This window comes from Epinephelus lanceolatus, chromosome 2, assembly GCF_041903045.1.
Source record: "Epinephelus lanceolatus isolate andai-2023 chromosome 2, ASM4190304v1, whole genome shotgun sequence".
NCBI classification, from domain to species: Eukaryota; Metazoa; Chordata; class Actinopteri; order Perciformes; family Serranidae; genus Epinephelus; species Epinephelus lanceolatus.
This window is the reverse complement of record NC_135735.1, coordinates 34,829,990-34,845,877: the sequence shown is the minus strand read 5'-3', so window position 1 is coordinate 34,845,877 and position 15,888 is coordinate 34,829,990. Positions and strand designations below refer to the sequence as shown.

Genomic DNA, 15,888 nt, shown 5'->3' with positions numbered 1-15,888 from the left:
CCCTAACTTTATCAGATTGCAATACAAAATCTCTGGGGTGTCCCTTCAGTTTTGTAGTGCACATCAAATTGTTGGTCCTGTAAGTCTGAGCTTTATTTCCTGCTTCCAACAGCCCCTCCAGTTATTCTCCAGCCCCCAGAGACAGTGTCCCTTTCCCGGGGAAACACAGCCAGGTTTGTGTGCAACAGCTCCGGGGAGCCTCCTCCAGTGTTGCACTGGCTTAAGGACGGTAAGCCCATCAGGTCATTCAGACGGGTGAAGACCCAAAGCCCCGGAGTCCTGCTAATCAACCAGCTTGCCCTAGAGGATGCGGGCTACTACCAGTGCATAGCAGACAACGGGCTGGGCACGGCCTGTGCCACTGCCAAGCTGACGGTCATTGTGAGAGAAGGTCTGCCCAGCCCTCCTCGCCACCTGTCTGCCACGCCCTACTCCAGCACAACTGCCCTGCTCGTCTGGGAGAAACCTGAGTACAACTCGGACCAAATCATCGGCTATTCTGTGCACTACCAACGTGCTGCAGGTGTGTCTTTTTTTTCTAATGTGTGTTACTGTACAGTATGCATGTCTACATTTCCTTAAAAAATGTAATTGATTTGAATATTTTCATCATTTTCAGGCTCAGACAATATGGAGTACCAGTTCGCAATGAACAACGACACCACAGAGTATCACGTCAAAGAGCTTCTCCCCCACACTGCTTACACATTCTTTGTAGTGGCTTACTCTCCCATGGGTGCCAGTCCCCCATCCCCGCGTGTAACAGTAGAGATGCTGGAGGACGGTGAGTAATCAAAGTAATGCATAGGTAAAATGAGGCAACAGAGATAGAATAAGGCCGCACAGGTAAAATAAGGCCACACAGGTAAAATAAGGCCACACAGGTAAAATAAGGCCAGCCTTGAATGCCTCATAGATTCACAGAGCAAGAATAATTGCATAACCAACCTTGTAACTGTAATTTTTTAGACCTCATGAATCATCAGTATCATCTGTTCATGAAGCATCAGTTTGGATTTTAAAAAGTAGTAGTAGTAGCTCACTCGAGACTCAGCATTTTTGCTTTAAAATCCAATTGACAATCGATCCACTTCTTTGAGAAAACACTGACTTGGTGCATACTCCTGAAGTTTTACTAGACATACAGTAGGGTGTCTTACTGTGCAGATCTATAGGGCATGCCTTGAATGTGCATCATCAAACAGTTCGGTGTGTCCTTTTATTCCCTCCTGCAGTGCCAAGCGCACCTCCCCAGCTGTCTATAGCCAGCACCTCCCCCACAGACATCAGGCTGATGTGGCATCCATTGTCCTCGCAGCACAGTCGAGGAGCCGTTACCCGCTACCGCATTGAGTACAGCACTCTGGATCAGTGTGAGTAACCTCTGCTGGACTGAGCAACAAGTCGACCTTAAAGCTACAGTTGGTGACTTTTTTCATATGTGTGGAAAGTGTCACTATATTTATACAGCACTAAATGAGACAGATAATATGTTAAAACAACCAGTCAGAGCTGAGAAGTCTCTAATGCAGCTGACTTCGGCAACTTCAGTCAGACTGTCAAACTAGGTAGTGCTGTTGAAATATGAATCAAGATTCAGTAACTGCATTGCCTATTTCTCGCCTGAAATGTTTTCAGAAACATATTACAGTGAACTGTTTAACTGTAAAATGAGAAAGTGTGTGACCCGGCTGCCATGTTGGATACAGTTAAACAGGAGTACCAAGCACTGCTCACCAGTCAGACCTACTTTCTCTTTTCATATTTGATCGGCGCTGCCTAGTGTGACACTTTGGACAAAGTTCATGGAGCTATGATTGACAGCTAGGTTGGGGACCATGAATGAATGCCATGAATGCCATTAGAGGCAGTAGGACGAAAAATTATCTGTCTCATGTACTTCTCTCAGAATGCAGTGACTGTTTCAGCAAATAGGACAAAAGTTACAAACTGTATCTTTAAGTGCCAGTTAACACACAATTTAGTGACACACTTAGTGTAACTGAGGAGAACTACCCATTTTGGTGTCTTTACATAAGTTATTCATAGAGAAGGACAAGTTTAACAGTCTACTTTACTCATTTTGTATATTTCTGTTCTGTTTCTGATAATTGTTCAAGCTTAAGGGTGCAAAGGCTCAGAAATGTGTGCGATAGGGTCAAGAATATTTTGACAGTTATATATACAGTATAATATTCTAAATGGCCAGCTCTCCAGAATGTGCAGGGAGATCAAGTTAACTTTTCAAGGACATCCCAGATTGTCCTTGAAAACAGCAATATAATAATTCATAGAGAGACAACAGTGAAGAACATGTACTTTTTCCCTGTGTGATAAATATGACCGGTTAAATCATCAATTCCATGAGTTGTGCATTTTCTCTAAAGAAACCATTCAGAACATCACAATAATTAGATACTCCATTAGAAGATACATGTGAGTGTGTGTATTGTGTGTTCCCACAGTGGACACTGTGTTCTCAGTGGAAGTAGGGGGTAATGAGACTCAGTTCATACTGAGAGAGCTGCAGCCCAACCAGGTTTACCGAGTAAGGATAGCAGCTGGGACGGGCGTCGGCTTTGGGGTGCCCTCTGAGTGGGCCCAGCACCAAACATTAGCCCACTACAACCACAGCGACCACAGCATGGGTAAGGAAGACACTGTGCCTGATTCTCAGAGCATTTGTTCTGTTTGTGCTGTTACGTTTTAGTCTGGATTCCCACTGATGTTGTAGTATCATGTTTGGAATGAAATGGAATTTTGAGAGACATAACATACATAAGCTTTTGATATGTCAATTTTCCACTTGTAAGACATGTAAAGACCCAGACACACCAAACTGACATTAAAGATGTTGCATCTCCTCATGTTGCCTGTGATGCCAGAAAATTACACTTAACTTGATGCAAAGACTACAGCCAATGACTTACTAGCATGTAAATTCTGCGCCTGCCTGAGAGGAAAGAACTCCCCATACCAGCAGGCGGCCATAGTCTGTACTCGTCATTCAAAAAGGAAATCGAAGACAAGCAAGACAGATTCAAGACACTATTTAGCCACATTAACAACACAACCTCCGCCCATAGATACTGGATGCCAAGATGGCACCTAATAATTCCAGTGGAGTTGCTCTACTGGTGCATACGCCAAAAAAGTTTTTAGCTTTCAGATTTACTTGAACTGAAACTGTGCTATTGCGTTTCCCTCGCTGGACCCATGCACGAGTTCCCCCTCGGCTCATAGACTTTACATAGTAATTTTAATTTTTTTGAAATTCTTTTCCCATTTCCAGAAAAGTTTTACAAATATAGATCAAATATGGATCAAAAATTTATAATAGAAAGAGTCATTATTGACCTTGTTTGCAGTCAATGGTTTCCTGTCAACAGTTTTACAGACATCTCTTTTACAATGGTGCTTTATGGGGAAAATACTTTTTGGGCTGCAGGGGATTTTTTCACTGCAATACCGCAAGTGGCCACTGAGAGAAATTGGCAGCAAGGCCGAGCAGTGTTCCTGGAGGCCTGGCTTTGCGGGGTCCAAAGCCGATTCAATGTGCTGAATTGGTTAAAAAATTTTAAAAAACAAAACAAAACAGCTGACTAGTGCCAACAATGCAGGACACACTGTAAAAACTAGGGCGACAGGCGTTCACCAACAACCCGTCATTAACCTATGGCTTGCCGGGCTTGGTGTGTCAGGGGTGTAACATGTTGTCATTTATAATATTGTGAACCATAGTAACAAAGGAGCCACGGTATTTTTTAGGATGCAGAATGTAACAGGAGAAAGGTTGTTGACTGAGTCTCATTCCCAGGTTGTCAAATCAACACTTTCGGTTGCCAGTCGGACCGAACCACCAACCAAAAGAGACTCAACAGGCAACTATCTTTCTCTAGAGTTACATACAGCACTTTCAAATAGCATTATCAAGATATTAAACTTTCATTCATTCATTCATTCATTCATTTTTTAACTACAAACACAGAACTGCGTACCATACACACAGAATATGACATATCAGCCAGTAGCAGTACTGTGTGGATGTAGACAGTGATGTTTTCCACAAGCAACAGGTCAAAATGTAGCTGGAGTGAAGTGTTAAAGTTATCATGTGGAATTCTTGGTCATTCTTTTTCAGCGATCTTTGCTCCTACTGAGCTGAAGGTCAGAGCCAGGGTGAACACACTCAATGTGACATGGCATCCCTCGCCCAATCACACCCTGGTCTCTGGTTACAAGCTGTCCTGTCGAGAGGTGGAGGCTGACGAATCAGCCAATGGAGAGAGGACGACACAGACTCACACCATCAGGCTCCGTAAGAAGGCCAGGTATCATCTCCTCACTGGGCTGGGTGAGTTTCTGACACAGGGCTCTTTAAACACAATTTGGGTTCTGCTTTCAAATTTTCACAGCCATTTTCCTAACTTTGCATTCAGCTTTGAGGTAATGTTTAATTAAATCATGCCCACCTGAAAATGACTCATCGATTTTTGCAGACACACACCAAGTAGCTTTTGGATAGCCTTGGTTAATTCTAAGCAAGGGAAATGTTTTTTTCACTTTTGTCCTGTCAGAGTGTTGCATTCCATTGAAAGACATTTTTAAATAAGAAGTAAAAACAGGCAGATGCCTCTCTTAAAAAGTAATAAGTAGTTTGGCGTCTCATTCAAAAGCTGTCTTTTATTCAAAATTGACTGGTTTTAGATTACATTTAAGGCCTCATGTCACACGCATATAAATACATGGCTCACTGTAACATATGTACACAGCATGTGTAGCTGTTGTTTTTATTTTTGTCTTTCTCCCTGTGTGTGTGTGTGTGTGTGTGTGTGTGTATCAGTGCCTGACCGGCAGTACGAGGTGAGAGTTTGGGCATTCAACAAGCAGATAGAAGGAGCAGCTGCAGTGTGGAAGGGAAGGACGGACAAGATCCATGACCGAAGTAATATTCCTCTTACTGCATGTGTGCACACATACCTAAATGAATATATGAATGTATGATTGTCTTGTAAAAGAAAACATACTTGGCATCACTTTTATTAGACAATAAACAATGAAATCATATCAAGTCAAACAATGTGTATATCTGTGTTAAAGCGCCACCGCCGCCCATGCGCCCTCCTCCGCTGCCCCCAAGCAGCATCCAAGCCATGGCCAACAGCTCCACCTCCATCTGGCTGCGCTGGGAGAAACCACGGTTCAGCAACGTACGCATCATCAACTACACAGTGCGCTGCAGCCCAGCAGGAACCACCAACGCCTCCCTGGTCTCCTATTACACCAGGTTAGAAACCAGACTGGACATCAGAGGCTGAATCATTGTTTGTAATGTTTAAAAACCCTTGTCACCATAATTGATGGTCAACATTTGACAATACTACTTCCTGCATAACTTCCTATACATTAATGTTAACATTGCAAAGCCCATTTTAACAATGTTTGCAAGAAACAAAACTGTGACTAAATAAACATCTTTAGAAGTAGCATGACATTATTTACAGAAAAAAATAAAGACACCCAGTAGAGGCATTCCAATATTGGATTTTATACCTTTTCTCAGAAGAGCCAGAAGGACGTTTCTTTTAGGTGACACATTTTTGCATCTTGGTTTCTGCAGTTCAAACACCAAAAAAGTGAACACATTCTTCTTGTAAGAGCTCTTTTAAGTAGCTTTGAGTAGCTCCATTATTAACCATCATTTATACAGTAATCAAAATGAATCACGTAATATTTCCCTTGCATTGATTTTACCCTTGACTCTTAAAGTGGGACTAGTTCTACTCTATGCCAAGAGTTTTACCCCGTATCCCTCCTGTCTTTACAATTCTTAGCATATGATTCATGGGTTAAAGAGGTGCAGACGTACTTGCAAACATAAAACACTCAATGATTGTCAAGTAGAAGGCAGGTAATAAGAGTTAACAATATAAGGGTAATAAGTATTGTAGCCTGGTGTGGTCCAACAGGTCAGTGCAGAATATGAAGCATACACCACACACTCAGGACTCTGCTGGGTTTGTGTGTTGCAGCTCTGCGCAGGAGATACTGCTCGGGGCGTTGAGGCCCTTCACCCGCTACGAGCTGGCGGTGCAGTCTAATGGAGTGGACGTAGTGGGACCCTTCAGCAGCACAGTGGAGGAGTCTACTCTGTCTGACCGTGAGTCTCTGCTGTGCTCCTTTCAGTGTAGTCAGTGAAGTCTGTTTGCATTTTTAAAGACGCAGTGATAAAGGCTCTGAAGATTTTCCTGGAGTATTTTGTAGCCTTTAAGACATGTTTGGTGATGTAGATATCTTTCTATTTAATGACGAAAACTGTCAGTGTGTGTGTCTGTGTAGTCTCACCACCAGACAATCAGAGATCTACGCCTTCTGATAGTCTGGGGACACTCCTTTCTAAAGTGTGTTTAACACACTGGAGAAAACGGACGGCAACAAAGCAACGCCTCTTGCATTTTTGAAAAGGACACGCCCTCCCGGAAATGTGTGCTCCCCGTTTTCTCGTCCGCAAGGACACAAACACACAGAGAGCTTGAAAATGGATGCCGAGGGATTTAACTCTGTTTTATCAAACGTGTGCTCAGTGCACAAGATTGTGGAAATGAAGGACTTACAGTGACTTTGTTTAAACCTTTTAACGCAGTCGGACTATGTTTACGAGCACAAGAGTTCAGCGAGCCACCGAAGGACCGCCCTGCGGATTTACTATTTGTTCTGCAACGTAGGGAGTTTTTTTAAACTCTGAAATTGTATTCGCCCATCTAAACACAAAATCAGGGAGAAAGTCATCAGTCTTTAGTTAAGCAAAGTGTCTAAAGACTGACTTGTGAGTCGAGTGTCTGTGTGTCTGTTCCACGTTTTTCTCCTCACTGACTCGGTCAATCCATTTGAAATTTGGCATATTGGTAGAGGGTAATGGAATGAAGCAATATTACATCAATTGGCCAAAGGGGGGCGCTATAGCAACCGATTGAAATGCAAACTTTGAATGGGCATATCTCATGCCCCGTATGTCGTAGAGACATGAAACTTTGCACAGAGATGCCTCTCCTCATGAGGAACAAATTTGCCTCAAGAACCCATAACTTCCAGTTTATAGATTTTCCGCCATTTTGAGTTTTTTTGAAAAACACTTAAAATCGATCTCTTCCTAGGAAGTTTGACCCATCTGCATGAAACTCGGTGAACATAATCTAGGGACCAATATCTAAAGTTCCCTCTTGGCAAAAGTTGGAAAACTTACTAAAACTGAGCTTCTATAAGGCAATGAATATTGCGGAGGGCGTGGCTCATCACATAAAGGTGTATAACATCTCAAGGGTTTCACCGATCACCACGCAACTTTGTAGGCATATGACCACACATAATCTGAGGGGACCCCTCCATTATTGACCCGATCAAACAAAATGGGGGCGCTAGAGAGCTAATATCTTATCTAGGCCTAACCACCATATTGATTTTTTACTAAACTTGGTAGATATGTAGACTAGGACGCCTCAAGGTGACTGGAAATTTAACTCTAACTGGCAACTTGGTGGCGCTATAACAACAGAAAAATGGCTAAAATGCAGCAGATCGCTGTGGCTGAAATCAAATTCCCAAAATCTCTGTCTGAATACATTGCTCTTCTTAATGGGTTCAGTTGACTATTTAATCTGCAGTTTCCTATGACCTGTATCCCAAACACACACCATGTGAAACTGTACGTGGGCAACTGTGCACTCAATGGGTATGGACTAGTTATACTTGATTTTTTTCACTCATTTTATTTACATTTTATTCTTCTATGTTTTGGGGTTGTCCGTATATCCATCCATTCGTTCCATTCTCATGAGCTTGATATCTCAGGGACGCCAAGAAGGAATTTCCTCAAATTTGGCACAAACATCCACTTGGACTCATGGATGAACTAATTAGATTTTGGTGGTCAAAGGTCACTGTGACCTCATAAAAACATGTTTTTGGCCAAGAGTAAAAAAGTTAATTGTGATAAAAGTTCATACAAATGTCTAATAGAATAAAATGATGCATTGATGACATTTTATATCTAAAAGATCAAAGGTCAACTTCACTGAAGTTCTGCAGAAATAATTCCCATACTACCATACTATATAGTATACCAGAAAAAGATTTAGTATGTCCCAACACATAGTGTGTCCAATGCAGTGTGCAGAGTGCCTGGATGTGTTCTACTACATCCAGATGGATTTTGCAGTATGCAAGCCAGCATGCTTTTCTGTCTGTTCTGACCCACAATCCTTTGCTGTCAGAAGTCACAATGATGCATGACAGCCTATTCAGGAGACTGATGGACCAGTCAATTTGTAAAAACAGAAATAATTGTTTAATTGAATACAATTATCATAAATATAACCAACAACAAAAAGGCATACATATTAAATGACAATGAGAGAGAAATGTATATCCTAAGTAATTTTACTATTGTGAATATAATATGTTAGGATCTACAGTGTATGCAGTTATTACTTACTGCAAAATAACAGCATCAGAGTTGACTGGGTTGACCTCTGTCTTTGGCGAGCTAGGTGAACGCATTTTGTTTTCTCTCCATGAGTAAGAAGTTCAAGGTTCCGGGCATAACATTACGAGGACGTAGTATGTCCCAGTTGTGTGCGTGCTGCATGCAACAGTACGTACTTTTGAAAGTCAGGTGTAGTACCTACTAAAGGTAAAAAGCAACCACCCATTTTTTTGTCCATTATTCAACAGAAGGGGAGACATTTGGTCAGATGCTGAATTGGTGACACTAATTTTGGGTGTCCACCTTGAATTTTGTAGCTTCTTTGCAGCCATCCATATTTGAAACACTGTCTACTTTCATAGCTACATATGAGTCTGGACACACATGGACGTAAACTGCAACTTGACTTGTTGGCAGAAGCATACAACCAAGAGGTGGTAATCCTGCTTATTTTGTAACTTTGCTTTTGAAGGATTTCTTGTAAATAAAGTTATTATTAATAGGTGCAGGCATTCTGACGCTTGCACAGCTATCACATAGGGAATAAAGCTTTTTAGGCATTTACTTGCTGTGGAAATTAGTAGGTAACTTCATTCAAGTGTGCACTTCGTGTATTTTTTCCCTCACTTAATATTGATTAATATAAACACTTCCTACCCTCACAACCTTTGCCGTGCCCTACAGGACTAGATGTAGAGGTGTATAAATCTGTGGGAATACACACATTTACACACCTCTGGGAGGAGAGTGCAAGGTCACTGAGCTTTTTATGTTTAAATAAAGGTAAAAAAACATAGTGAGAGGTTAAATTTCAAGGTCTTGGTCCTTTTGAATTGATTTAAAATCAATCCAAAATACAGTTATTTAAGAGTTGAGAATTTTTCCCAGTCAAGTGTCCAACTTACAGTGTCGCAAATATCTCTTCATTGTTTCTGCTAAAATACATCACCTCATATCCCTTATAAATAATTTATTTCATCTTGTTCTTGAAGTGCACATTCATGCTTTTAAAAATTTTTGACTGATTAGCTCCAGTTTTATTTCTTTATTTTAACCTTGGTCTCCAGCTAGTAAGGTAAAGGTGTTACATATCTGCTCTCTGAAGCCTGCAGGTACTGTAATATATGCATGTGCCTGTGCATGTCAGAGTGTGTGTGTGCTCACTCACATGCAGAGCAGAGTGTTGGCTGGCCAGTGGCCAGTAGACATGGGAATTAGTAGCTGGCATTGATGGCTGATAACTGGCTTTAATGAAACACCCAGGTGTAGTAGTGGCTCTGAAATCGGCCAGCAGCCCTGTCTCCAAGCCAAGTAAGGGTGGAGAGTGGAGAGTGGGCTGCTTTTAATGACATTATTACCACTAGTCACCCGCCACGCTCTCCACTGCCATGCATCATTACCTGAGCCCCAGCCCATTCCCCCATTGCCCTGCTTGTCCCCTCTCTCTTGTACCCAGGTGGCAGGGACACAAGGACGCAGATGGTTGTCACACAACATGTCAAATCCCCCACCAAGACAATATACATTCCACAGCTGTGAGGCCTCATTTCTGGGCTCTAATTACTGACCCAGTCCTCCTCTCTCCTTCAGGGCCCTCCACACCTCCTGAGGAGCTGCAGCTGAGTGCTCTGGACTCCTCCTCTGTGCTGGCGAGCTGGCGCCCTCCGCTGGAGCCTAACGGTATCATCGTCAGCTACAGGATCTTGTTCAGTGGCAACCTCAGCCAGCCTGAGCACTTGTGGGAGAACCTCTCTCAGGATGGTGGGTGTTGGCTGGCATGACACGATTCCTCTTCACTGCACTGAAAACAGTTAATCAATGAACTTTTGGCACCTGTTTTATTCAGTTAAAGCATAACTTACCCCTTTATCCCTATAATATTGTTTAATATTTAATAATATTCAATGCCTGAGCGAAACTGTGTGATTAATAGTGGGCTTTGACCCCCTCTTTCTTTTTCAGGGAGCATTACCAGTGTGGAGGTCCAGGGTTTATCCGGGGGCACCCGTTACTTTTTTAAGCTGGGAGCATCTACTGAGGTGGGGCCAGGGCCTTATACACCTGTAAAGGATGTTCACACACCCCATCAGAAATATGGTATGTGTCAAATAGCACATATATTCAGTTCAATGCAATTCAATTCAATTCAATTTGATTCAATCCAATTCCATTTTATTGTCATTGTTAATAAATACGACAAAATTCAATGAAAAAAATGGCGGCACATATACAGGTGACAGTAAAAATAAGAAATTTGGTCACAGTCGTTTTAAAATCAATGGAAAGAGTAGTCATGGTTGTGGTAGTAGAGGCAGTAGTTCAGGAGAGTGAGGTTAAATCTGTGAATGGAAACTGACATCAGAAGGAGTGAGGCAGTGGCAGTCTCAATGTCACTAGGGTGTAAGATGCTTAATGAGAGAGGGACAACCCTAATCACTTTACTAAGGGCAGAGGCATTAATTAAGGGGAATACTTAAGTGATATCACATAATTAATTGATGATTATTATTCCAACAACGTGACTACTAATTTTAGGTTTTGACTTTCAGTGCATAGGAAAGGGAGGTAACATAAATAATTTCTGGTTTCTGTTCCTTATTTTAATCCCTATATTTGCACCAGAAGTTTTCATGCTCTGACATACAGTACAGGCCAAAAGTTTGGACACACCTTCTCATTCAATGCATTTTCTTTATTTTCATGACTATTTACATTGTAGATTCTCACTGAAGGCATCAAAACTATGAACGAACACATGTGGAGTTATGTACTTAACAAAAAAAGGTGAAATAACTGAAAACATGTTTTATATTCTAGTTTCTTCAAAATAGCCACCCTTTGCTCTGATTACTGCTTTGCACACTCTTGGCATTCTCTCCATGAGCTTCAAGAGGTAGTCACCTGAAATGGTTTTCCAACAGTCTTGAAGGAGTTCCCAGAGGTGTTTAGCACTTGTTGGCCCCTTTGCCTTCACTCTGCGGTCCAGCTCACCCCAAACCACCTCGATTGGGTTCAGATCCGGTGACTGTGGAGGCCAGGTCATCTGCCGCAGCACTCCATCACTCTCCTTCTTGGTCAAATAGCCCTTACACAGCCTGGAGGTGTGTTTGGGGTCATTGTCCTGTTGAAAAATAAATGATCGTCCAACTAAACACAAACCGGATGGGATGGCATGTCGCTGCAGGATGCTGTGGTAGCCATGCTGGTTCAGTGTGCCTTCAATTTTGAATAAATCCCCAACAGTGTCACCAGCAAAACACCCCCACACCATCACACCTCCTCCTCCATGCTTCACAGTGGGAACCAGGCATGTGGAATCCATCCGTTCACCTTTTCTGAGTCTCACAAAGACACGGCGGTTGGAACCAAAGATCTCAAATTTGGACTCATCAGACCAAAGCACAGATTTCTACTGGTCTAATGTCCATTCCTTGTGTTTCTTGGCCCAAACAAATCTCTTCTGCTTGTTGCCTCTCCTTAGCAGTGGTTTCCTAGCAGCTATTTGACCATGAAGGCCTGATTGGCGCAGTCTCCTCTTAACAGTTGTTCTAGAGATGGGTCTGCTGCTAGAACTCTGTGTGGCATTCATCTGGTCTCTGATCTGAGCTGCTGTTAACTTGCCATTTCTGAGGCTGGTGACTCGGATGAACTTATCCTCAGAAGCAGAGGTGACTCTTGGTCTTCCTTTCCTGGGTCGGTCCTCATGTGTGCCAGTTTCATTGTAGCGCTTGAGAATGCCAAGAGTGTGCAAAGCAGTAATCAGAGCAAAGGGTGGCTATTTTGAAGAAACTAGAATATAAAACATGTTTTCAGTTATTTCACCTTTTTTTGTTAAGTACATAACTCCACATGTGTTCATTCATAGTTTTGATGCCTTCAGTGAGAATCTACAATGTAAATAGTCATGAAAATAAAGAAAACGCATTGAATGAGAAGGTGTGTCCAAACTTTTGGCCTGTACTGTATGTAGAGATTAGGGGGGGAGGCACACCTTCCACTCAATGCACTTGAATGGAAGGTGTCCCCCTTACTTTCTTCCCTCACTGATAACAACACGAAAAGTGCAGGAGACTTACATAAAATTAAAGACATTTACACCATAACTCCCCCACCCCAGGTTCAAACCAGGAACCCTCTTGCTGTGAGACAAAGCTAACCACTGCGTTGCCCTGCTCCATATGTGTATCTCCCAATTTTGAAATAAAACCTATGCCCTTGTGTTCTGAAAAGCAGATATGGAAGCAAATAATTCACGATAATTTAAATTGAAATTCAGAACCCACTGAATACTTTACCTTGAAATTTAATCAGTATTGATTAAATTCAAAATCAGGTTTTTGAAACTGCATCACTTTTTTAACCTTCTGGATATTTCAAAGAGCAGAATCCAAACCACACAACTTAGGTGATTATTTTGAAAGTTAAATAATTCAGCACTATAAATTCTGCAGTATTTTGATTTCAATGCAAAGTATTCAGAAGTGGTGGTTAAATTTCACAGATAGATATTCGGTTGCCTCTAAGATTCATAATATTATGGTCATTTTTGCATCCGTAAGCACTCCACAAATTCTCTCTCTCTCTCTCTCTCTCTCTCTCTCTCTCACACACACACACACACACACACACACACAGACCGTTTCCTATTAAAGTGGGTAATTTGTCCTGGCCAGCGGAGAAAGTGGAGCTCAGCAGGACACTGTTATTTCGCCTCTCCTACTCTGGTGCATTTTGAGGACAATATTAAGTGTGGATATCAAAGGGGCAGCCTCATCAGCGACCCCCAGGGGAGATCTTTGAATTACTGCTCTCTGTGCCTTGCAGACTTGCTGTGAAAAGCAATTTCTTTACTCTCATGTCACTTTGTGTTTAAGCATGCAATCTCATTATACACTTTTTAATTCGATCAGTCAGCACTTTAGCTTTGACTGTAATTATTAAATGCCCCTTTTGTCTTTAAACAGAGGGAGTCATAAATACTGAACTATTATGTGAACCACCAGCAATAAAAACAAGTGTACAGTTTAGTTTAAGCATTTAACTTCTCTCTCTTCATGCTCCTATTTAACTCTTTGGTGCAAATTTGATGGGAATTGATTGTCAAAAGGATCAAATATCTGGAATATCCCAACATTAAACCTCAATTCAATAAGCAGTGGAAATGCATTTTTGTTGTACCCAAATCCTTAATAAGGCAGAGTAACAGGTTTATTTTGTTCACATAGGCTGTAATAGTGTTGCCAGTATGCAGTGTGAATGGGAGTGAGGTGGCTGGTGGGTGGGTGAGAGCTCCTGCCATCTGTTTCCTCTCCTCTCAATGTCCAGACTGCCAAAGACACCCAGCATAAATGAATATCAATGAAGGTCTGCTGTCCCTCCTTGAGTGTTGCCTCATATCTCTTCACTATACTGTAACTTTGCCTTAAATGAAGGAATCAATATGCAGAGTGCATTTACATCAGACCCTGGCCAAATAGTATTTCAATCCAGATATGTTATTATAATTCTTAATATTTTCTTAAGCTGGAGCTCTAGATATGAGCCAAAGCTCCTGGCAACAGATCACACATGAAAAGCAATATGGCAGATATTTCTGGGAGTGGCGACATTTCAGCCATGTGCCAACTTGGATTGCTGTTTACATTAATTCTTACGTTTTTTTCCCCTCCTATTCCGTGTTGTGTGATATTTTAACAGAGCTGGACATCCACGCAGTGACAGGCATCATAGTCGGTGTGTGTCTGGGACTGATATGCATCCTCCTTTGCATGTGTTTCAGCTTTCGAAATGGCAAATCCAGGTGAGGTAACTCTACAGTGTCAGCACTTGTCCAGTACCTAAGCACATTTTAGTTTTTTGACTTGCATGGAACAACTGCTGTAAAAAAAGAGAGCCAGCTAAAACAACCCAGGCAACTGTACTATGTTTAGTCTTGTATTGTGCCCAACTCCTATACTATCCCTTTCATTTCTCCTCCAAACAGAGAGGTGTCTGGGGGCTTGGACTCCACAGCTGTGACCCCTCAGTACAGGCGAGGAGGTTGCCCCGTTCCCTCCAATGTGCCAGAGTGCAGCGATAGCCACGAGCTAGAGACACTGATGCCCCCAGGCAGCCAAGAGTCTGGTCAGCAGCTAGAAGAGGCCCCAGAGGAGCAGAGCCTGATGGCAAGTGCTAATCCAGGGGAAGGGGAGGATGCCCCTGCACCTGAACCCAAGGTCAAAACCTGCAGGGGGGGGGGGTCTTCTCCAGATGGGCCTTGGATACTCTTATTTTTCACGTGTTGAAAGAGGGATAATAGTTGTAATTTTGGTGCATTCCACTGTCTTGCAGGCTGCTTGGAATGGCTCTGTGAGTCATAACTGGGCCAACAGAATCACTAGATACAGAGACACCATAACAGAAGACTCTCCAACACTCATTAATGGAGCTCTCAACATGCTAATTACTGATAATGGCACGGTAAATAAATTACCTAAATTCAATGACTAATATATTTTAGCTATCGACTTGTCTTTGAAGAGCAACTCTAGCTGTAGCATCACTGGATCAAATGGCATTTCCAAGTGACTGTTTGCTAAACCACGCCCGCCTTAGTTACTGTTGCTGTGTCTTTCAAGCCTTCTGTTCTTGCATGGCACTATGAAGTTCCCAAGGAGCAGATTAACCACTTGAAATTTACAGTGATATTTTTTAAACAATAGCTCCCTGATATCAGAAAGAGGTTAACAAAAGTAGGGTTTCTCATTTCTGGCTGCTGAACATCAGTTCTGCTGGCTGAAATGAGAATCATCACTGGCAGATTTTATCAGTTATAGCTAGCTGGCTAACTAGGCTAAGGCTAACTTCATGTATTGATTGAAAATGCTGTCTTCAGAAGACTTTTTAATATTTCCAGCTGACCGGTTTAAAACAAAAACTCTGTAAGGCATTCTTAAACATGCACTTGATGGCTAAATATATGATGCTGCGCTGAAGACAGAGGCTAAAGTTGCATATCACAGGCAAAAAGTCAGCTTAAAGTCAACATAATGCTATATCAATTAATAAAACTTTCCTAAATCCAATAGAGCACACCAGGGTGAGAATGTTAGTTAGCATCACCCTGGTTCTCGTCAAAAAGTCAAAAGGCCATTTTTCCATTTAATTTTGGATTACTGCAGAACAGCTGTGTGGCAAACAAAGGTTTATGATACTTTTGTGTTGTGTTCAGCAAGATAATCTTCACCAATCAATACCACTTCAATGACTTTCTAGCCTAAATGCAATTGCCAGAATTAAAAAGCGAACATTAGGTTGTAAACAGACTACACCACAATCGCATTACTTAACATCCCTAGCCGCTTGTTGGCAACCAAGTTTTTAAAGACACATAAAAACTTCCAAGTTCAAGAGTGGGGTATTCACTG

The 15,888-nt window shown here is 41.9% G+C and overlaps 1 protein-coding gene across 2 annotated transcripts in view; it reads left to right on the top strand.

Annotated features, from left to right (window-relative positions):
- igdcc4 (immunoglobulin superfamily, DCC subclass, member 4) overlaps positions 1–15,888 on the top strand; it is a 74,956-nt gene that overhangs the window by 47,727 nt on the left and 11,341 nt on the right. The window contains exons 7-19 of one of the 2 annotated variants that reach the window (XM_078161094.1): positions 113–523; positions 620–784; positions 1,236–1,373; positions 2,466–2,648; positions 4,142–4,354; positions 4,844–4,945; positions 5,101–5,287; positions 6,033–6,160; positions 10,073–10,243; positions 10,445–10,579; positions 14,180–14,282; positions 14,466–14,646; positions 14,813–14,941. In XM_078161094.1, coding sequence (XP_078017220.1) covers positions 113–523; positions 620–784; positions 1,236–1,373; positions 2,466–2,648; positions 4,142–4,354; positions 4,844–4,945; positions 5,101–5,287; positions 6,033–6,160; positions 10,073–10,243; positions 10,445–10,579; positions 14,180–14,282; positions 14,466–14,646; positions 14,813–14,941 — 2,246 coding nt within the window. Of the gene's footprint in view, positions 1–112; positions 524–619; positions 785–1,235; positions 1,374–2,465; positions 2,649–4,141; positions 4,355–4,843; positions 4,946–5,100; positions 5,288–6,032; positions 6,161–10,072; positions 10,244–10,444; positions 10,580–14,179; positions 14,283–14,465; positions 14,698–14,812; positions 14,942–15,888 lie in introns of both variants that reach the window. The other variant, XM_033621438.2, reaches the window with a different exon arrangement.